Raw genomic sequence first — 22,284 nt, forward strand, 5'->3', positions numbered from 1 at the left:
GTATAATTTAGCCCAGTGTGTGTGTGTATATGTAACGTATGGAACTTGATTCTCTTGCTGTATCGACCTTAGAGTTATTCCCGTTTACACCAGTTGCCTGAATGCTTATATTGTGCTTCAAGTCGTATTGATAAATTTCAATTTAGGATTTGGTTGTTTTTTTTAAAGATATCTTAATCGCATCCTAAAGTTTTTCTTTAGGCTTGCAGTAATTTTATGAAATGTGAAAGGTGTTTCCTTTATTTCATGATAACGATGTGTCTTCGCTGCCTTTCAGATCAAAAGGGGTAATCCTGAATATCTCCTCGGCTGCTGGGATGTACCCAACTCCGCTGCTGACTCTTTACTCTGCAACCAAGGTAAGTGGTCTTTTCCACGCTGAAATCAAGTGTCAAACACAAGCCAACGCCACTGCAGTGAATGTTTTGGTGTCCATCTAGTGGTGCTTTCATGAACTAAAAGTACTGAGTTTCTAACTTCAATTTTTCCCAATAGTGGAAGCTGGAAGGCTGAGAGAAAAATGAGTGCAAGTGTTTATTGGCATGGAAACAACTATTTTATGTATTTCATCATCTGCATTTTCATCTGCTTTGACATGGAAAAGGATGCTAGTGTATCAAGAAAGATTAGTGTGAGGTTGAGAAGGGACATTGACTGAAGTTTAACATACTTGCTTATTTCGCCTTTGAAACTTTTTTCCCTAATCTTACTGAAGATGCGTATCTTCAATATATAATGTATATATATTTATTTAAGTAGGGCTCTTCTGGTGCTTGCTGGAAGCAAACATTTTTCCTCCTTTTTTTATTAGTTGCCTTAAATTTATCATTTCAGGTAAGAGAAAGGACAGAGCTCTAGGGCCTCACCATCACCAAATAGTCAGCTTCCCTTGATCTGCTGACTATATGTCCTCCTAATGCAGCCTAGAATGTTGTTTGATGTTCTTGCAGTGTGTGGACTATTGGTTTATCTTCTCCCTGAAAGCCACCATAAATTCCAGGTTCTTTGCAGCAGGGCTGCTGCTTGACCAAAATTAAGGCGTGAGGTTAACCCACTCCGTATGCGGAACTTGGCACTTTGCTCCGTGCCAGTCCAGAAATCTCACCATGTTTAACAATAATCAAGTTTCTCGGGGTCTCTCTGGACTGAAGCTCTGTCGCATCAGCAGCTCCGTCTGATGTTGGATGAGGGTGTGCTTTGTGTCGTCACCTAGGTCACTGCTAGGTGATACAGAAGAATATGGGCTTCTGTATTGATTTGTAGGGTTCTCTGCTTGTTATCGGCCAGTTGCCAAGATATTGATCATGGCCCTTTGAGCCTGGTGGTCCAGCCAATTTTCAGTTTGGCCCGCAGTTTGACCTTTCAGCTTGACTTCCAAGTGAGGATGCTGCAGCAGATGGTGTCAAAAGCTTTACTGAAGTAAAAATGTATCTATATACACACATATATATATTAAAAATCTGTTTCCCTCATCTACAAAGCTTGTCCACTCCGTTGGAGAAAGCAATTTGGTTGGTCAAATGTGATTTGCTGTTGGTAAATCTGTGACTGTTTCTGATGTATCTTCTTGTCCTTTGTGTACTTGGAAATGGTTTCCAAAAGGAGGACTCCATGATCTTTCCACAGCTGAGTTAAAGCTGACAGGATTATTCTTGCCTTTTCAAGGAGGGCTATGTTAGCCCCCTTCCAGTTGTCGAAGACCTCCCCCAGTTTCCATAATTCTTAGATACCGCAGGCAGCAGACTTGTACACGTACGGACTAGTTCCTTCAGCTCTCTTGAGTGAATCCATGGTGGCTCCATCGAGCTTCTCTGCGTAGTCCCTAAATTGTTGCTGCCTCTGCCTGTCTCTTCCATTAAACAAAGCTGCTGCATGCCGAGACTTTTGAGCAGGCTTTGGCTGTGCAAAGGCAAGAGAAGTGTTGAATAACTTAACCTTTTTTTATCCTTTATCTCTAGATTGTCTCCCTCGTCCATCAACAGATCCCCATTTCTCCCAAATGCCTCTTGAAACTAGTGTACCTGGAGGATCCTTTCCTGATACCCTCAAAGTCTTTTGCTAGTCTTTTCCTAGCTTGGATTTTATTCCTAAGTACCCAATTTAATGTTTTATGTTTCTCTTTTGTTACTTCTCCTTGTTTCTGTCTCTCCTACGCTCATTTTTAGTTTGTCAAGAAGCTCCCCTCTTAACCAAAAACATCTTCTACTGAAGTGTCCTGTCATCTTCCACAACGGGCTGGTTTATTTTACGAGCTCATAAGTTACTACTTTATTTCTTGTGGAATTTATCTGCTCTGGTTTCTCTTTGTGTCGCTGGGACAGTTTTGTCTTTCTACAGCTAGTCCTTTTTTTTTTTTTTCCGAAGATACTTATAGGGGCTTCTAAAACGTTCATCTAAAAGGTCTCCGGTTAATGCTGTAAAGAAAGAATATGGGTGTACACAGTAGGGAACTGAAGTATACGTGATAAAACTAAAAGCAAGAGACATTTACACTGGTATTAGAGCAAGATGGCACTTTTTCAGGTGCACCTGGTAATTACCTTAAATACTTCAGGAATTGTAGAGTCTAAGCAGAACCTTGACGGGATGAAGAAACCATCAGTAGTGTCATTCGTGTCAGAACGGACCTACGTTTCCTTGAGACTCTTCATATTTCCAGAAAGGAATCGGTGCACACTATTTTATTCATACTGAAAAAGGGGATATTTAAGTTTAGAAATCATGAAAGCCTAAATTAGTTTTAGCTGATAGAATTTATTCTTGAAATAGCTCTTTCCTGAGAGCCCAGTTCTTTGTTTTAATATGAAAGGTCACTTTTCGTTGTGGCAGCGCCTTCAGCTTTATGGAACGAATCGAGCTTCTGATTTCAGTGATAATATGCCTTATGCTGCTTTGGTTAGTCTCTTTTTTTTTTTTTTTTTTCAATGCGAATCTCAAATATTTCCTCCCCTCCCCCTAAAAAACTCAATTACAGGTTAAGTAATCTGCTTATTCTCAGCACTGCTCATCTCCTACCGCAGCAAGATTAGTAAGCATGAAAGTGACTCCTCTAATGTAGCTATAGAAAGACTGTATCTGCAATTTCTAGTTGGTTTTTTTTTTTTTTTTTTTTTCCCCTCGTCTGTATAGAGGGGATTTAAAGTATAGTATCCTTCAGGTCTAAGTCAATGGCTTTGGCTAATTATCAGGAACAGGCGCAGTCCCGCTCTTTTTAACCTTCTCGCGGAGATTCCCCATTTTACAAGGAAACAAGGTACAGAATCACAGAATCACCTAGGTTGGAAAGGACCTTTTAAGATCATCTAGTCCAACCGATGAAAACAAACAAACAAACAAACAAACAAACAAAAAAAAACAAAAAAAACAACAACAAAAAAAAACAACAAAAAACCAACAAAAAAAAAACCAACCAAAAAAAAAAAAACCAAAAAAAACCAAAAAACACACAACACCCACAAACAAACCACACACACCACCACACCACCCAACACTAATCCATATTCCCAAGCACCATGTCAACTCCTCTCTTGAATACCTCCAGGGATGGTGCCTCAACCACCTCCCTGGGCAGCCCATTCCAATGCCTGACAACCCTTTCAGTAAAGAAATATTTCCTAATATCTAACCTGAACTTCCCCTGGCATAACTTGAGGCCATTGCCTCTTGTCCTATCATCTGTAACTTGGGAGAAGAGACTGACCCCCGCCTCTCTACAGCCTCCTTTCAGGTAGTTGTAGAGAGCGATAAGGTCTCCCCTCAGTCTCCTCTTCCCCAGACTGAACAACCCTAGCTCCCTCAGCCTCTCTTCGTAAGACTTGTGCTCCAGACCCCTCACCAGCTTCGTTGCCCTTCTCTGGACCTGCTCCAGCACCTCAATGTCTTTCCTGTGGTAGGGGGCCCAAAGCTGGACGCAGTACTCGAGGTGGGGTCTCACCAGTGCCGAGTACAGGGGGACGATCACCTCTCGGGTCCTACTCACCACACTGTTCTTGATACAGGCCAGGATGCTGTTGGCCTTTTTGGCCACCTGGGCACACTGCTGGCTCATGTTCAGCCGACAGTCGACCAACACCCCCATACTTTAAAGGAATGGCAGTCACTCCACTATCCTACTTGCCCCTCTTGTTTCGCTAAAACAAGAAAGCAGAGCAGAACCTGATATTTTTGTCTCACTGGACAGCAGGAGGGAAAAGTGGAAAAGGGGGTTTAGAAGAACCTCAGGGAGGGGGAATCTTTTCTGTGTGGTTACGGAGGTGGCTGTATCAGACGTGAGGGCATCTTGAAGGCAGGTGCTGGCATCCACCTATTCATCCCTTTCACTTCGTTCTTTAAGCTTTTCGTCTTGTAACTTCTAAAACTTCCAGAAGTTTGGAAGAGAATGTATGGGGGTGGACTTCAGGACTAGGAAGATGTATCACCATCAGGTGGCATTTCTTTCTTAAAAGTGTAAAGGCAGAGTACAAAGTATTTAAACATTATGTTTTAAAACCTGTGCACAAGAGAAACCTACTTAAATCACTCTTTAAAAAAAAAGAGGTCTAAGGAGATGACATAAGTAGTGAACGTACAAAGACTTACTTCCTTTTTTAATTGGGCTTTGTGTAACAAATCTAGTTTCTTTTCCTTCTAAACAAAGAAGGGTTTTATTTGTTTAGATCGAGCCTCGCTTCTGTAAAAACACATGGTAAGTGTTGGGTTTCTATTCAGGTGTCATTGCTCTGATAGGCAAAGTTTCAGTGAAGATCTGAGATTTTTCACTTTGAAAACAGGATCTATAAATACTAATTCAGATATGCTTACAAAAACCTGCAAGCTAGAGTTTTAATGTGTAGCACGCTGTGTGTTTCCCTCCTTTTCTCCCCAGGCTTTTGTGGATTACTTCTCCCGAGGCCTCCATGCAGAATACAAGAGCAAGGGCATCATCGTGCAGGTGAGTAGAGTTTGTTTGGTGTTAAGTGTGGTTACCACAGCAACACCTGGTGTCTTGGTAACAAAAAGGCAATCAGCATATTCTCTTATTCATGAATATGTGACGCAGATTACGGGTAAGGATTTCCTTTGATCCCATGAGCAGCGACTCTGAAACAAATGCATCTTGAAGCAACGAAAAACTGATGGTGGTAACTCAACCTTTGAGTATAAAATATTCCATAAAACCATGTGCAACTTTGTAGGATATACATCTTTATACAACTTAATCTACTGGAATGCACTTTTGGAGTGCCTTTGTGCAGAGATTCAGTGGGTAACTGCTCAAAAGACTAGAATTGTAGCAGTCCCTTCCCTGCAGTGTCAGCGAATCGCCTGCCAGCGTAAGCACAGTGGTAAGAACAAACAAAGCCTCAAAGACCCTCTGCATGTAATGGACTGACTGAATTTTCTTTAGTACTGCCTTTCCGCGTCACTAATGAGTCTTGTTATTTAGAATCATAGAATCATAGAATGGTTTGGGTTGGAAGGGACCTTAAAGATCATCCAGTTCCAACCACCCTGCCATGGGCAGGGACACCTCCCACCAGACCAGGTTGCTCCAAGCCCCATCCAACCTGGCCTTGAACCCCTCCAGGGATGGGACAACCACAGCTTCTCTGGGCAACCTGGGCCAGGGTCTCACCACCCTCACAGGAAACGATTTCTTCCTAATATCTCATCTAAGTCTCCCCTCTTTCAATTTAAAACCATTTCCCCTCGTCTTATCACTACACTTTCTGAAAAAGAGTCCCTCGCCAACTCTCCTGTAGCCCCTTTCAGGTACTGGAAGGCTGCTATAAGGTCTCCCCAGAGCCTTCTCTTCTCCAGGCTGAAGCCCCCCAACTCTCTCAGCCTGTCTTCATAGGAGAGGGGCTCCAGCCCTTGGATCATCTTCATGCCCTCCTCTGGCCCCGCTCCAACAGGTCCATGTCCTTCCTGTGCTGAGGACTCCAGAGCTGGAAACAGTGCTTCAGGTGGGGTCTCATGAGAGCAGAGTAGAAGGGTAGAATCACCTTCCTCGCCCTGCTGGCCACGATTCTTTTGATGCAGCCCAGGATGCGGTTGGCTTTCTGGGCTGCCAGCGCACATTGCTAGCTCATGTTGAGCTTCTCATCCATGAGCACTTCCAAGTCCTTCTCCTCAGGGCTGCTCTCCTGCCATTCTCTGCCCAACCTGTATTTCTGCCTGGGATTGCCATGACCCAGGTGCAGGACCCTGCACTTGGCTTGGTTGAACTTCATGAGATTTGCACAAGCTCACCTCTCCAGCCTGTCCAGGTCCCTCTGGATGGCATCCCTTCCCTCCAGTGTGTCAACCGCATCACACAGCTTGGTGTCATTGGCAAACTTGCTGAGGGTGCACTCTATGCCACTGTTCATGTCTCCAACGAAGATGTTTGATGATTTCCCCCCATTTGTTTACTTCCATGTTCTTAACTATTTTTTGATGGGGCATAAAAGCAAACCAAGTGCCAGCCTCTCACAACTTCACGTGATTTTGCTTTAACATAATTTCTTATGTACTCAGTGTTTGCTTCCAGAACGTGGCTGGAATTTCCAGCTTTGGTTGCAAACACTGAGTTTTTCATTACTTATTACAGCTATTGCTCTCCAGAGAGGCCAGTTTGATAAAGGCGCGATCAGATCTGACCTGTGCTGTGAAGACAGTGGTGTATCTTTTGCAAATTCAGTTAGGGATCTCCTCCCAAGCAGGATTAGCCCACGTCCACGCCTGTCACTCTCCTGTGACAGGATTTGTCCTGTGTCTCCTATCGTGGTTCTCAAAACCATCTGAGCTCCGAAAGCCCTACGAGGAGCGAGGCACAGAGTTGTCTGCCTCATTTGTGTAACCATTAAGCGCGACAGCACAACTTTTGTTATTGGCTAAAGCCATGGAGAAGTTGGTACCAACTTAGGGCTTCGTTACCTTACTGATGGGCTAGATTTTTTGTTTTTTTCCCCTTTAAGCATACTTAGCAAAACAAGAATTTATCCCCAGGACGTGTCCTGCAGTTTAGTACCCAGATGTTTAGTCCCAGATGTTTAGTGTAACGTCCCCTCCCAGTTCCTGAGAGAGGACTGTGTTAAGAAAAAAGACGATTGCTGGGCAAGCTATTCCCATGCAGCCACTGACTTCTTACCGGGAACCTCATTTAAACCTTACGCTAAACATCTACTGCTGTTTATTTTGGGGTCTGTTGGCAGTGGAGAGAAAGCTGGCAAGGGTGGGCCCTGAAAGCATTCTAATGGCTGTTGGTATAGACCACAAGGACAGCCTAGGTGACATTATAATCTGTCACCAGTGTAAAACTAATTTGCTGTAGAGCTTCCAAAGCGTAACTTCTCCTCGGAGTGCTTGATGCTGTGTCCTGGCAGCCTGGGATGTCCCCTCAGCTAAACCAAAGTGCATAAAAAGGTAGGAATCTGAACAGGCATGGCTTATGTGCGCTCTCAGTTCTTGAAGTGGATTAAGCTGGAGGAACTTTTAGTGTTTTATGTCTCCTTGCTACTTCCTCTCCTCACAGGCTTTTCCAAGCCTTTCCCTGGCTTCATCCCCAAACTGTCCAGCAATGGGTCAGTTTTACCGTATACTCCAACTTCCTCACAGCTTTCTTCTCATGGAATCACAGAATTGCCAGAGTTGGAAGGGACCTCTAGAGATCATCTAGTCCAACTCCCCTGCCAAAGCAGGGTTGCCCAGAGCACATCACTCAGGACTGCATCCAGGCGGGTCTTGAAGATCTCCAGAGAAGGGGACTCCACGACCTCCCTGGGCAGCCTGTTCCAGGGCTCTGGCACCCTCATCAGAAATAAGTTTTTCCTCATATTTGAGTGGAACTTCCCATAGAATCACAGAATCATAGAATCATCTGGGCCGGAAGGGACCTTCAAAGGTCATCTAGTCCAACCCCCCCCGCAGTCAGCGGGGACACCCCCAACTAGACCAGCTTGCCCAGTTCCCATGTTCCAGCTTGTGCCCGTTGCCCCTTGTCCTATCGCTGGAAACCGCTGAAAAGAGTCTGGCTTCATCCTCCTTCAACCCACCCTTTAGGTACTTGCAAACATTGATAAGGTCTCCCCTCAGCCTTCTCTTCTCCAGGCTAAAGAGCCCCAGCTCTCTCAGCCTTTCCTCATCAGGGAGATGCTCCAATCCCTCAATCATCTTTGTTGCCCTACGTTGGACTCTCTCCAGTAGTTCCCTGTCTCTCTTGGACTGGGGAGCCCAGAACTGGATGCAGTATTCCAGTTGTGGCCTCACCAGTGCAGGGTAGAGGGGGAGAATGACCTCCCTTGACCTACTGGCCACATGCAGCCTGGGATCCCATTGGCCCTCTTGGCAACAAGGGCACATTACTGGCTCATGGAAAGTTTGCTATCCACCAGGACGCCCAGATCCTTCTCCTCAGTAGTGCTTTCCAGAAGATCCACCCCTAACCTATATTGGTGCCTGGGGTTCTTCCCCCCAAGGTGCAGGACCCTACACTTTTACCCTTCTGTATTACTTCTGTCTCCTCCATGTGGTTCAAGTTGTATTACCGGCAGATTTCGCTTTGTTATCAGACAGCTGTTCTTCCCATTGGTTTCATCCCTATGCAACATGGCCTCCTTTTAATCTGTGGTCACAGATTCTAACCGAGACTGGAGGAACTGGCAGAGTATTTCTCTTTTCTATGTGAGTAACATGAAGTCTTCCGGTAGGATTTCTTTCCCGCTCAAGCCTCCCTGCAAACTGTGAGGCGCGGGGTTTCCTTCAACACGCAGCTTGGCTGGCGGTAGAGCTGGGTGTGATGTTTTTCGTGCATGCGCACGCGTGGCGGTGCCACGTCTAAGCTTTTTCTCTGTTTTACGGTGTTTTCTCAGGTAAAGCTGCCCATAGTCGCCTCAGCGTGAGAGTACTTAGAGACAGGTGCTTGCAGGAGAAAGAAGTGTTACCTCTTTGAGATCTATGTGCATTTGTGACCAGGTTGTCTCCTCCTCCCCAGATTTTGCTTAAATAAGTATTCTGTCAGTTTGAGAGGCAAAGAAAGGAGCAGGTACACTTATGACTATGGAGTACCTATTGAAACTGAAAAGGTTAATAACCTAATAACTTAACTGGAGTCAAGTTCTGAAGAGAAAGATCTGGGGGTCCTGGTAGACAGCAAAATGACAATGAGCAAGCAGTGTGCTCTTGTGGCCAGGAAGGCCAATGGAATCCTGGGCTGCATAGGGAAGAGTGTGGCCAGTAGGTCGAGGGAAGTCATTCTCCCCCTCTACTCTGCACTGGTGAGGCCACAACTGGAATACTGCATCCAGTTCTGGGCTCCCCAATTCAAGAGGGATAGGGAACTACTGGAAAGAGTCCAGCGAAGGGCAACGAGGGTGATTCAAGGATTGGAGCATCTCCCTTATGAAGAAAGGCTAAGAGAGCTGGGACTCTTTAGCCTGGAGAAGAGAAGGCTGAGGGGAGACCTTATCAATGCTTATAAGTATCTAAAGGGTGGGTTGAAGGAGGATGGAGCCGGACTCTTTTCAGTGGTTGCCAGTGACAGGACGAGGGGCAACGGGCACAAGCTGGAACACAGGAAGTTCCATTCAAATATGAGAAGAAACTTCTTTCCGGTGAGGGTGCCAGAGCCCTGGAACAGGCTGCCCAGGGAGGGTGTGGAGTCCCCTTCTCTGGAGATCTTCAAGACCCGCCTGGATGCAGTCCTGAGTGATGTGCTCTGGGCAACCCTGCTTTAGCAGGGGAGTTGGACTAGATGATCTTTATGGTCCCTTCCAACTCTAAAAATTCAGTGAAATTCAGTGAAATAGCTCATGCTTGGCTAAAGGCATTAAACAAAGTATGAATGTAGGTAGCATGGGAAAGATTTTCTAGCTTTTGGATATAGAAAAGGTGGAAAAAAAGTTTTCAGTGTCTTATATTTTTAACATTATAAACAAATGAAGAACTAAATCTGACTTTCTACATTCATAATTATGCTTTCTTGCACAAGACATAACGGGTCGTGTTAAGTTGTCTTTTTGTAACTCCCAGGCTGGCAAAGGGTGCTGAATTCCTGACAGCATGGCTTTTTTGCCCCTAAATGTAGACAGTGAATCGCCGCTCTGAGTTATGTGGGCCTGATGACCAATAGCTGTCACGGCTTCAATTTGTTATGCTAATTTTATTACAGTCCGTGTCCTTGTTGCCTTGTTCCAGCCTAAGTCACTATAAACCACTAATGAATATTACAAAGTACCTTCCTGGGAAGACTAGCTGACGTCTCTTCTCCAAGCCCTTTGGAAGACTGCATCTCCTTCAGATTCTTTGAAGTTCATCTCTCTGACCTTCAGAAACGTAGTAGTGCTTTTAATCCAGACTTCCACTTCCAACTGAGGTCACCTTTTAAAACAGTTAACTCTTACCATGCCGATATCCGCAGAGAACCACCGCGGCAAGAGCAGAAACGCGGTGCAGGTGGTATTTTATTTTTACCAATTTCTGAAGTTCAATTTAAGTATATCAGTTTTGCTCAAGTGGATTGCCTCCCCTCCGCAAGCTCAGCTTTGGTAGTATATAGTGCTTTTATTGCAACGCAGACAACTTTAGATCAAAAATGTACTCTTTCTGGCTGACGGGCCTGCTTAATTTTACAGAAGCAGCACAGTAATAGCAGAGGGTTAAAATTCAGTGTGTGTTTACACGGAGAGAAAGAGATGGGGAAAAAAAAAAGATATGACGAAGAAGACAACGAGGACTTCTCTCACGGCTCTTTTGGAAAAAAAACTCTCCCCGAAAGATTTCTGCAGAGTCTTCTGAAATTTTTCCTTGTTGAATTGTAAAAATATCGCTTGGTTCTTCACCTCTTTCTTTTACTCCCTTTTTTTAACTTAACGTCAGTACTGGCGTTTTCCCCCCCTATACTTCGTTACCACCCCTAGTAAAAGTGGAACAGCGAAAACTTCCACTACCTGTTTTCTTCTACCATATCCACTGTGCAAGATATCAGATCACGGAATCACGGAAGTGCGTGTTTGAAGGGTTCTCTAGGAAGTTTTCTTGTCTAACTGCTCCTGCGTTAGCAGTGGGATTGCTGCTAATACAAGGTCACGGGCTGGTCCTGGCTTTATCCAGGTAAATCTTGGAAGACCTTCAAGGGCAAGGATGCTGTGACCTCTCTGGACAACCTGTTAGTGTTGTTACTCTCCTAGCAAACAGGTTTTTTTTTTTCTTAGTGTCCCCTCTGAAAGTTCGCAGCCAAAATGGACAAGGTTTGCCTCTTTGTTATTTTATCTGGCACTACCAAGAAGAGTTGGGCTCTCATCTTCGTAACTGAAAATAACTTGAAATAACTATAGGCAGGCACTGGGTGACCACCAACCTCCTTTTCACCTCACTGAACAGGCCTGTCTCTCTCTCCGGGTGTTCACAGAAGTGTTCTGTCACCATATTAATGGCATTGCCTTCCTCCAGAGCTTTTTAGCTTTGCTCTTTAGCTTTCTGTGCAGGTCAGCTTTGGTTGCTTTAATTCTTCCATTTCCCCTTTTATGCCTGCCCTTCCCTCCCGTTCCCCACAGAGAAAGGTAAAGAGACTTCTTTGAAAACTCTCAAGAGTTCAGGTCTTTTTTTTTTAAAAGCAAGGTAAAACTGGTGATAAAATTGTGTAAACAAGCTGTTCTGATTTTTTGGGGGGGTTTATTTTCACATGAACGTAGCATAATTAGTAGAGGCTTCTGTTCAGGATTTGAGGTCAGTTTTTGCATCCGTACAACATTCAGGACCCCCGATTTTAATAAGTACCAGAGCTGTAAGTGCTAGGAAATGTTTTAAGAGAGCAAGAGACGTTGTATTGGACATAATTTACTTTTAAGGCCTGTTTTGAAACTGGAGAGCAGGCTAGGCTTTCTCTGGATCAAGACAAGGAATTTTCTATAGAGTTCCTTGCCCAGGTAGTGTGGGGTTATAGCTGCCTAAATACAAATGCTGAAAGGCTTTAGGCAGAGGAAGAGTTTTTCTTTTTAATCTGTCGTGCTAGTTTTAGATACGGTTCATCAATGTGTAAAATCTTTGTGGGGAGGAAGAAGGCGGGGGGGAAATGAACTGAATGGATTCAACAGGTCTCTTCATAGCCATTAAAATACGGCACAGTTAATGGGAAGATGGTAAATATTGTGTTTCTGAAATTAAATACCTGTCGGTGTTTTCTAGAGAGTGTTTGGGAAGGGGAAAAATGTTGGAGTGTAATCCTATGCTTCGATGTGCCATGAAGTTTCTGGATCGATAGCTAACCAGTAGTGCTTTTTCAAGTATCCTCGTGCGCAATTGTTTGCCCCTTCGTGCTACCCAGTGCCTTAACTGGGTGGTGCGGTTCTCTTATGAAGTCTGTTTTGAGCAGAAGAAGACAGAAAATAGATCCTAACTATAACCACCGTGCCACTCTACGTGAGGATGCTGCAGATACGATTTGGTGGTGAATAAGAAGCTTAGAATGTTTGTTTTGTTGTTTTGTTTTTTTTTTAAAACACCAAACTAGAGATTAAGTTTTGAAATGTAATCTGAAAAATGGATGAGGTTCACATTCTGGAGCTGAAACGAAGTAGCTAACAGAATGAGTACTTTCCTTATCCAAGCATCTGTAGCTTTTGGTGACTTTAAAGACGATGGTAACTGCTTACACTTCTGAAAGTCAAGTCTCCATGTTTTTCCTCTCCATTTGAAGGCAGACTCATGCAGGATATATTTTTGAAAGTCACAGAATCATAGAATGGTTAGAGTTGGAAGGGACCTTAAAGATCATCCAGTTCCAACCCCCCTGCCATGGGCAGGGACACCTCCCACCAGACCAGGTTGCTCAAAGCCCCATCCAGCCTGGCCTTGAACCCCTCCAGGGATGGGGCAGCCACAGCTTCTCTGGGCAACCTGGGCCAGTGCTTCACCACCCTCACAGCAAAGAATGTCTTTCTGTTATCCAATCTAAATCTCCCCTCTTCCAATTTAAAACCATTACCCCTTGTCCTGTCACTACACTTCCTGACAAAGAGTCCCTCGCCAGCTCTCCTGTAGGATCCCTTCAGATATTGGAAGACTGCTATGAGGTCTCCCTGGAGCCTTCTCTTCTCCAGGCTGAACAACCCCAGCTCTCTCAGCCTGTCTTCACAGGAGAGGTGCTCCATCCCTCTGATCATCTTTGTGGCCCTCCGCTGGACCCGTTCCAACAGGTCCATGTCCTTCCCGTGCTGAGGACTCCAGAGCTGGACACAGTGCTCCAGGTGGAGTCTCACGAGCACAGAGTAGAGGGGTAGAATCACCTCCCGCAACCCGCTGGCCACACTTCTCTTGATGCAGCCCAGGATGCGGTTGGCTTTCTGGGCTGCCAGTGCACATTGCCGGCTCATGGTGAGCTTCTCATCCATGAGCACTTCCAAGTCCTTCTCCTCAGGGCTGCTCTCCAGCCATCCTCCGCCCAACCTGTATTTGTGCCTGGGATTGCTGTGACCCAGGTGCAGGACCCTGCACTTGGCCTGGTTGAACTTCATGAGATTTGCATGAGCCCACCTCTCCAGCCTGTCCAGGTCCCCTCTGGATGGCATCCCTTCCCTCCAGCGTGTCGACCGCACCGCACAGCTTGATGTCGTCAGTAAACTTGCTGAGGGTGCACTCTATCCCACTGTCCACGTCTCCGACAAAGATGTTAAAGATGTTAAGATGTTAAGTCCTATTTATAGAGAGAAGTGCACAGTTTTAATGTTCTAAGGTGAAGGAATGAGCAGACGTACCAATGCTTCCGCTGTGTGGTGGTCGAGTTCCTGTTGAAATGCCCACAGCAGTGGCACGGATAAATAGTCAACGGCAGTTCAAGTGGTCCTTTCCCCCTGCGCTACGCTTTTGAGAGCGTGATGGTAAAGCTAATGTTTCCGAGGTCAAGCATGTGTGGTCGTTGTTCTTTAAGAGACTAACTTGGGGAAGCAGGTTTCCAAATATAGTGACTTTTGAAATGGGGTATTCTCTCTCATTTTGAGGTCCGTTAGCGTAGCATAAGCGGACGCACACTTCTCAGGTATCTGCTGTAAAGCTATGTGAGTCATCGCGCACACTACTGTGATGGGCAGTAGAATCACCAGCACAGCCCCAGAGACCAACTGTCAGTGTTTTTAGGAGGTCCTTGTTCAAGTGGTGAGGTTCCAGCCTTTCAAAGCTTGTGAGATGTGGTATGTCACTATCTGATTGAGTGGCTACAGACCAGGGCTTTTTGATTATGTTTTTTTAGAGACATAAGTTGAGGACGAGTTAAAAGCAACGTCAAAACCGTGACTATGGGGAAAGAGGGTTGCTTCCTAGTGTGCAAGTGTGCATGCATTTCCCTTCCCTTCTTCAGTAGCATGAGCTAGGGATAGGTGGAATGTGGTTTTGGATCCCTGAGGTCTTGGGGGATCTTGCCCCACCGTGGACATGCCATTATGTCCCTTTGTCAGCCACATATTCACGCTGCTTCCTCTTGCTTTTCCATTATGCCAGGGCCGATAGCTCTGAGACCCACCATCACTTTTTCTGTTTCTTCCAAACATTGCTATAAAAACCCATTAACTCTGCTCCACTTCTTGATCCTTCCTTCTGTCCTAGAGGTCTTCCACTCTGCCACCGATGTCTCCTCCTACCTCCAAGCCTTCCTGTGGAGTTACAAGCCCAATGTTCCAAGTCTCCCTGACATTCCCTTTCTTTCTTCCTCCTGCTTTCGTGTTTCTCTCTGTACAGGTGCCTGACTGAGGAGCTGTTACTTGAGTATAAAACCCTGTCTTGGGTTCTGCGCCTCTTTCCCCAGCAAACGTTGGGAGACCAACTACTGAGAAGCAACACTGCAGCATTTTCTGTTAAACAGCTGGAATGAAGTTTTGTGCTCAAAAATGTTAAGAAAGGCTTTTTAGCCATAGGTTTGCACGAGTAGTTTTTCTAGAGCCCTAGCTGGGGATGCTGACCATCAACAGACCACTAGACTATCTATCCTTCACATTCCATATGTGGCCCACAAGATACCTCATCAAAAATGGTTTTGATATTGTACATTCTGGTTTTGTAGCCAGAATCACAAAGAAGGCTGGCTTAAGCTATAATTCAGTATATGGGTTACCTGATTTCCAACGATTTTAGTTTCTTGATGGATCTGTAAGTTAATCTGAAAGCATTCTCTGCTTAACACGATCTTCCCTACGTGCAGAGCGTTCTACCGTATTACGTGGCAACAAAAATGTCCAAGATCCGCAAGCCGACCTTCGATAAGCCCAGTCCTGAAACCTACGTCCGAGCTGCCTTGGGCACGGTGGGACTGCAGTCCCAGACCAACGGGTGCCTGCCCCACGCGCTCATGGTAAGTCACCTGGGAAGACATAAGGACCTGGAATCACAGAATCACAGAATGATTTGGGGTTGGAAGGGACCTCTGGAGATCATCTAGTCCAACCCCCCTGCCAAAGCAGGTCCACCCAGAGCAGGTCGCACAGGAACGTGTCCAGGTGGGTTTTGAATATCTCCAGAGACGGAGACTCCACCACCTCCCTGGGCAGCCTCTTCCAGGGCTCTGCCACCCTCACAGGAAAGAAGTTCCTCCTCATGTTTAGATGGAACTTCCTATGTTCAAGTTTGTGCCCGTTTCCTCTTGTCCTGTCCCTGGGCACCACTGAGAAAAGACTGGCTCCATCCTCCTGACACCCACCCTTTAAGTATTTATACGTGTAACGTCCTTTGTATGTGTTTATTACGGAAGATGAGTAAAGAATAATTTGAGATATTACATATTTTTTGTTCTTTGACTTCTAATCATAACTTGGAAATATTTGTGCGTGCAGGTAACCGTTACTTTTTTTTTTTTAGGGATGGATCTTCTCACTTCTACCTACACCTACTGCCATTAATTTACTCATGAAAACAAACAAACAAGTACGGGCTCGTTATTTGAAAAAAATGAAGGAGAAGTAAGTTGGAGGCAACTTGATATGGGAAGCCTGGGACTCCCGCAGGTTCCATGCCCACGCTGCAGCACCGCGCAGACCTAACATCTTCAACATCTTCAATCCTAGGTGTACTTTCTAACAAGCAAAAACCAGTCTTCGTTTTGAGGATGCAGGTGAAACGAGACTGGTGACTTCTAATACTGATTTAAAAAATAGGCTTTATTCGCTTATAGGTATTATGAGGCAGGGGTGGGGGGGGAAAGCGCTTCGGACTAAAATTGCACTGTGCTTTAAGAAATACTTACATGGACTTGATCAGACATTGCGCTGTTGAGGAACAGCTTGGTTCTACAGCGTCCATCACATCTATGTATTGTGTAGAAAAAAAAAAAGGGCAGAAAAATAGTAGTTCTCACACATTCCTGGACGGGTGGAGAGGAGTGGGAAGGGAGCATATTTTATTTAAAGAGGTAACCTAGCACTATTGACAGAGTATAACTTTTTCCCAGCTCAGGTTTTGGGTACCTGGAAGGATTCTGCATCATCAGCCAGCTGATGGATGCTCCCCTGCTTACGTGATTCAGTGAGATATTTTTTTTTGGGGGGGGGGAGGTTATGAACTTTGAGGGAGTTGGGCCAAAACCAAAACTGAGTGAGTGTAACTGCTCATCTATAAATATATACATAAAATAACATTGCACAAATTATTTCAATTCCTGGTTCTGGAATATGGTTTCTAACTTTTCAGTAATATGTAATCTTCACGATTTGTAATAACATTTTTAAAAGTTCAGTGCCTGCTCTTTGTCATAGGTGGTGATAACACAATGTAGATAAATGTCACGAGTTACGCGTTACGTGCTGGTTGGTACGTTAAAGATTGTGGGCACTTTAAATGCAGAGCTTGAAATGAGTTATGCTCCTCGTTAGCGTCGACGGTTGAAATTCTTTTTGAAGGCCCTTTGAAACGCGAATCCTGAATATTTGAAGACAGCTTTAAAAATGAGAACCAGTAAACTTCTTTAAACGTAGAACATTGTTAATTTAATTGGGTTTAACTGATTTGTTTCGTGGTTCTGTTCCAAAATGGAGTGCTGTAGTGAGGCTGAAGTTACCCGACTCTAGGCGATCAGAGAAGTCTGCACTGCTGTTGTCTGTATTTACCTACTCTCTCAGTAGAGATTTTGGTCTCTAACATTCCTTTTTATAAACGTAAAATGTACTGAAACTTCCAAGGCGAATCAAATTGCAAGCAGCTTTCCGATATTTTCTGTGGTGACTTCCTACAGTTGAAGAGTGGAGGTTGTTTTCTGTCCTTTGAAAGAATTTCAAGCTCTGGTTTTGAAGTAAAGTTATGTTGTACCGAGACATGATTTGGGGCTAACATTTCTGTACATTGAAAAAAAAAAACAAAAACAAACCTGAATACCGATGCAATGGTGCTGATCAAATCTGAGTTTTCTTAATTTTTCGGAACAGGGAAGGTGAAGTCAGTGGTATTAGTTCTGAAAGAGCACATGACTTGGTTTGCTCTGGGTCTGACGTGGAAGCATTGGACTAAACAATCTGTATTGTGGACTTTGTAAAACAAATAAAACGGAAATTTACTCTGAATCTTTTAATGTGTTGGGTTTTTTTTTCCTTAAAATGTTTGCCTGTACATTTAAATGCCTGATTGTCTTTTAGCATATATAATAATGCAGTGAAAATGGCTGTACTTTTACACGCCAAAACCAAAGCTTTTATAAATCTGTTTTCCTGGCCGTTACCTATTTTACAGCACTGCTCTTCAGAAAATCACCGGAACACAAAATAAACTGTTAATTAAAACTATTAATTAAGCTATGGATAAGAAAGTGTTATTTCCAAATAACGATTTTCTAACTATTGAAGGTGTTTGGAAGGAATACGTTGGAGGGGAATGGCATGCCTGCCTGCCTGGCACTGAAGCAGTGGTGGCCGGGCAAGGCTGGACCTGGTTGGGGGGCGGGGGGGGCTGTTGAAGCCTGTGGTGATGTCCTCACTGTCCTGTGTGTGGTGCTAGAAGGCTGCACTTGGGCTTCCCGCTCCCAAGCTTCCTCTGAGGTCTTTTTTTATTTTCCAAACTGCAGCAGGGAATGGCTTTCTAACTGAAATTGCCTTGACTTTGATTTTTTGAACGTCTGTTCACCGCAGCGATGAAGGTGATGTGCGTCTGTGATGGCTTCCGATATGAAACATCCGTGAAGCGTCCTGGGCACGCAACAGAAAACAGGAGGGGGTTTCCTTGCGGTGCTGTTACTGTCTCTTTGCAACTCTGCTCCGAAGCCTGTTTTTGTCACGGATGCAGCGTAAGAGGGCAGGGAGGTCATGGTCCCCCTCTGCTCTGCCCTGGTGAGGCCCCATCTGGAGCACCAGGTCCAGTTCTGGGCTCACCGGTTCAAGAAAAACAAGGAACTACTGGAGGGCTGTGAAGATGATGAGGGACTGGAGCATCTCTCTTACGAGGAAAGGCTGAGAGACCTGGGGCCTGGAGAAAAGAAGACTGAAGGGGATCTGATCAATGCTGAGCAATATCTAAAGGGCGGGTGTCAAGAGGATGGGGTCAGGCTCTTCTCAGTGGTGCCCAGGGACAGGACAAGAGGGAATGGGCACAAACTGAAACATAGGAAGTTCCGCCTAAATATGAGGAGGAACTTCTTTCCTGTGAGGGTGGCAGAGCCCTGGAAGAGGCTGCCCAGAGAGGTGGCGGAGTCTCCGTCTCTGGAGACATTCAAACCTACCTGGACACGTTCCTGTGCAACCTGCTTTGGGTGGACCTGCTTTGGCAGGGGGTTGGACTGGATGATCTCCAAAGGTCCTTTCCAACCTTCCAATTCCATCTGGAGTGAGTTTTCACTCCCTTGTTTCAATGTGAAGAACAGGACCGGAGTTGAGCAGCGTCTGCCCCTCACCTCCCTGGCAGCCATCCCTGACCAGCACAGGCCCGTTCCCCATGGCCGGCCTCCTGCTCCCTGGTGAAGGAAACCATCGCAGCCAGGAGCCGTGGCAAGGCCTCAGGCAGCCGCTCACCTCGCCCAGGAATGGCGTGGGGCTGAAGGGAGCAGAAGGAACTCTGTGAGGCGCCTGCAGGTAAGGCCCGGCTCCCTCCGGCATCACCCCAGGGCAGCCGCCATGAGCCCTGCCCTGTGCCTGGGCCGGGCGGGGGCTGAGCCCTGCAGGGGGGAGCCAATTCTGCTTTCCCTCCTTAGTTGTCACTTTATGAATCTATTCTGCTGCCTCCCCCACCTGGGGAAATACAGATGTAACTTAAGCAACTCCTTAAAAGCAGCCTCCTTGTGAGAACTGCCACCTTTTGACAGAAAACGCGTTGATTCCAGCTGTTGACTGCAACCTGGGTGGGGGCCGGTGGTGCCTCCGCCCCTCAGGGCCGCGGCCGGGCGGGCCGCCTACACCCGGGGAGGAAAAGCAGGCTTAGCCCGCTGCCTGGGGGACCTCTGCCGCTGAGCGGAGCGGAACACCCGGCGCGGGCTGCGGGGGCGGGCGGAGCGGCGGAGGCGAGCCGGGCTCCGCCGGCGCTGAGGCGGCGGCATGACGGAGAGGCGGCAGCGGGCGCGGGTGCAGGGCGGCTGGGCCGGCGCTCCGGCGGGACGGCTGGCGGGCAGGGCCCCGCTCCCAGGTAAGGCCTAGGGGCGCGGCGGCGGCTCCCGAGCCCTGACGGGCGGGTGTCTGAGGCTTGCCAGGGCCCTTCTGCCTGGGCCGCGGCGCGGCGGAGAGGCCGGTGCTGGTGAGCCCCGGGGCCGGAGGGGAGCGGTGGAGCAGCCCTGGCCTCGTCAGGCCCCCGGAGGGGAGCGGGGGGCTGCCCTGGCCTCGTCAGGCCCCCGGAGGGGAGCGGGGGGCTGCCCTGGTCTTGGAGGCGGTGTGGGGAAAACTGCTGCCCTGGGCCTGGTGTGGGCCGAGGCGAAAAATAATCAGCCAAGCTTTGGAAGCCCGTAGAGTACTCCCCATCTGGAGCACTGTGTCCAGTTCTGGGCTCCCCACTTCAAGAAGGACAGGGAACTGCTGGCGAGGGTACAGCAGAGGGCTACAAAGATGATGAGGGGACCTGGAGTATCTGTCTGATGAGGAGAGGCTGAGGGACTTGGGCCTGTTCAGTCTGGAGAAGAGAAGGCTGAAGGGGGATCTGATCAACGCCTATAAATACTTAAAGGGTGGGTGTCAGGAGGATGGGGCCAGTCTTTTCTCGGTGGTGCCCTGTGACAGGACAAGAGGGAACGGGCACAAACTTGAACATAGGAAGTTCCATCTCAACCTGAGGAGGAACTTCTTTCCTTTGAGGGTGGCAGAGCCCTGGAAGAGGCTGCCCAGAGAGGTGGTGGAGTCTCCATCTCTGGAGACATTCAAACCCCACCTGGACACGTTCCTGTGGGACCTGCTCTGGGTGGACCTGTTCTGGCAGGGGGTTGGACTGGATGATCTCCAGAGGTCCCTTCCAACCCCATGTCATTCCGTGATTCTGTGAGAGGTGCAGTTGGAAGTTAGCATGGTTTTCTTTGCTGAGCGGCATGTGTGCACCTGCAGCAGATGTGGAACCATGAGGACATGTCTCCTTGGTTGCGTTTTGTGTGACACAGAGCCTTGAGCGGTGGTCCAGCTTTTCCACGTAACTAACGTTCAGGTGTTCAGAACCAGTTTTTCAGTAAAATTTTTAGGTGTGTCACAGGTACGTTGTAGCAATTTTGGACACTGAACACAGCTGCGTATGTGCATAGATGTGTTTATAATGTACACGCCTAAGCAAGCGTTTTACTCTCATCTTTGGGCAAGTTGAATGAGACAAATAGAATTCGGTGACTGTTAGTCACTTTTTATTCATAAAACTTACCACGTGTCTTCCTTTCTCTTTTCACAGTGAAAATATTGCAAAATAAAGCCTTCTAGTTGAAAGGGCTGGAGTTGATGTCACTGGTTTGTATCAAACATTTAAACCAGAGAGAGCAGAGGCAGGAGAGGTCGGTGTTGGTTTCCAGTCCCGCAAGAAGGACTGGTTTATTTTGTGAATGTGGTCAAAACCACCGTGTTCCGTTTTCCTGATTGCAATGCCCAGGAAAGCTCCCATTTCTCTGCAGACTGAGCGTTCTAGGCAAGCTGATTTCTTTTCTTTTTTAGTTCCTGAAAAAAATCCACCAGCTATTTTTACTTGTACATGTAGCCTGTAGGTTTTCTCTCACAGAAATATCTCACAGAATATCGTTCCACTTATTCCTAAGGGGATTTTTTAAAAATTATTTTTCCAATCTTTTGAGTTATGCAGAGTGAAAATTTTTACTTGACTTTTTTTTTTTTTTTAAAACTCTCAGGCCCATTTTAAAGCCTTTTTAATCTGTAAATAAAACACATGAAGTGATATGCCCGAGTTGCTCTTCCATACTTTCTCACTAGTTTCAAAATCTTGTTTTAATAAAAGGGTTTTTCTCAGAGAAATGTCTTTTTGTTTCCTAAAAAAAAAAAATTGCAGAAGGAAGCAGTTTAGCTGTTTGGGCAAATTTCTGGTGGCATGTGATAGGTGTTTGTGGTAGAATGGAAAGGTTCTACGTGTTATCCTTTCTGATAAAATGATGTTTTCATTTTTGTCTATGAATAACTAATATATTTTTTAAAATTCCGGTTTCTGTGCAATTTTACTCTCACGTAATGGAGGTTTGCCTGTTCCCCAGATTCTCTGTCAAGCAGAGGAGAATACTTCAAAGAATGATTCCATAAGTTCTTCCAAACTGTAATTTTTATATGGTGAAATTCTATTTTGTGTGATTATTTTTTAATTATTTTTTTCCTCTTTGCTTTAGCACCTAAGGCACCTGTGGCCACCAGCCTTGCCCCTGCAGGTGCCAGACCGGCATGGATGAGGAAAGATCAGCCTCACGCTCAAAAGCAATTTGTCTTTCAAAAACCATCAGAGGTAAAAATTACACGGTAACTAGCAGAATCTCATCTTTTATTAAACCTCAAATGATAAAAATTATCCAACTTTGAGATTATAGCCTCATGTTTAAAAACAAATTAAAAACTCAGCTGAGTTGAACTTCGGTCTTTTACCAAGCAGAGTGTGCAACTGTCTTGCATATATGGCAAACAGAAAATGATGGTCCCTCTGTTCAGCTTCAGGTTTTCATTACATACCTGTTCATAACTACTTTTTTTTCAGAAAGCCAAAAGAATACGTTGTACTAACTATTCAGAATGATGCAATGTCCCCAGCGTGATTTGAGCTCTGTTTTTTTCCCTTCAGTTGTCTTATTTGTTACAGGGGAAGAGCATGGGAATTGTTTTATAGACTTTGCTTTATGTACTGTCAGCAGATGAAGAACATTGTGCTCTGTAGAGTGGGAAAAAAACCCAACCAACTATCGAACACTTCTTTCCA

At 45.9% G+C, this 22,284-nt stretch overlaps 2 protein-coding genes across 3 annotated transcripts in view; both read left to right on the forward strand.

Moving 5' to 3' along the window:
• The window catches only part of HSD17B12 (hydroxysteroid 17-beta dehydrogenase 12), a 109,424-nt gene extending 91,931 nt beyond the window's left edge, over nt 1-17,493 (forward strand). Inside the window, 4 exon segments of the mRNA XM_074149623.1 lie at nt 278-359; nt 4,865-4,930; nt 15,149-15,298; nt 15,802-17,493. Of these exon segments, the coding sequence (XP_074005724.1) occupies nt 278-359; nt 4,865-4,930; nt 15,149-15,298; nt 15,802-15,906 (403 nt within the window). The 3' untranslated portion in view covers nt 15,907-17,493.
• Nucleotides 17,494-19,401: 1,908 nt separating this feature from the next.
• The window catches only part of ALKBH3 (alkB homolog 3, alpha-ketoglutarate dependent dioxygenase), a 28,105-nt gene continuing 25,222 nt past the window's right edge, over nt 19,402-22,284 (forward strand). The window contains exons 1-2 of one of the 2 annotated variants that reach the window (XM_074149693.1): nt 19,402-19,539; nt 21,707-21,819. In XM_074149693.1, coding sequence (XP_074005794.1) covers nt 19,452-19,539; nt 21,707-21,819 — 201 coding nt within the window. In that variant the 5' untranslated portion in view covers nt 19,402-19,451. The remainder of the gene's footprint in view (nt 19,540-21,706; nt 21,820-22,284) is intronic. The other variant, XM_074149694.1, reaches the window with a different exon arrangement.

Source organism: Numenius arquata, chromosome 6 (genome assembly GCF_964106895.1).
Source record: "Numenius arquata chromosome 6, bNumArq3.hap1.1, whole genome shotgun sequence".
Lineage (NCBI taxonomy): Eukaryota > Metazoa > Chordata > Aves > Charadriiformes > Scolopacidae > Numenius > Numenius arquata.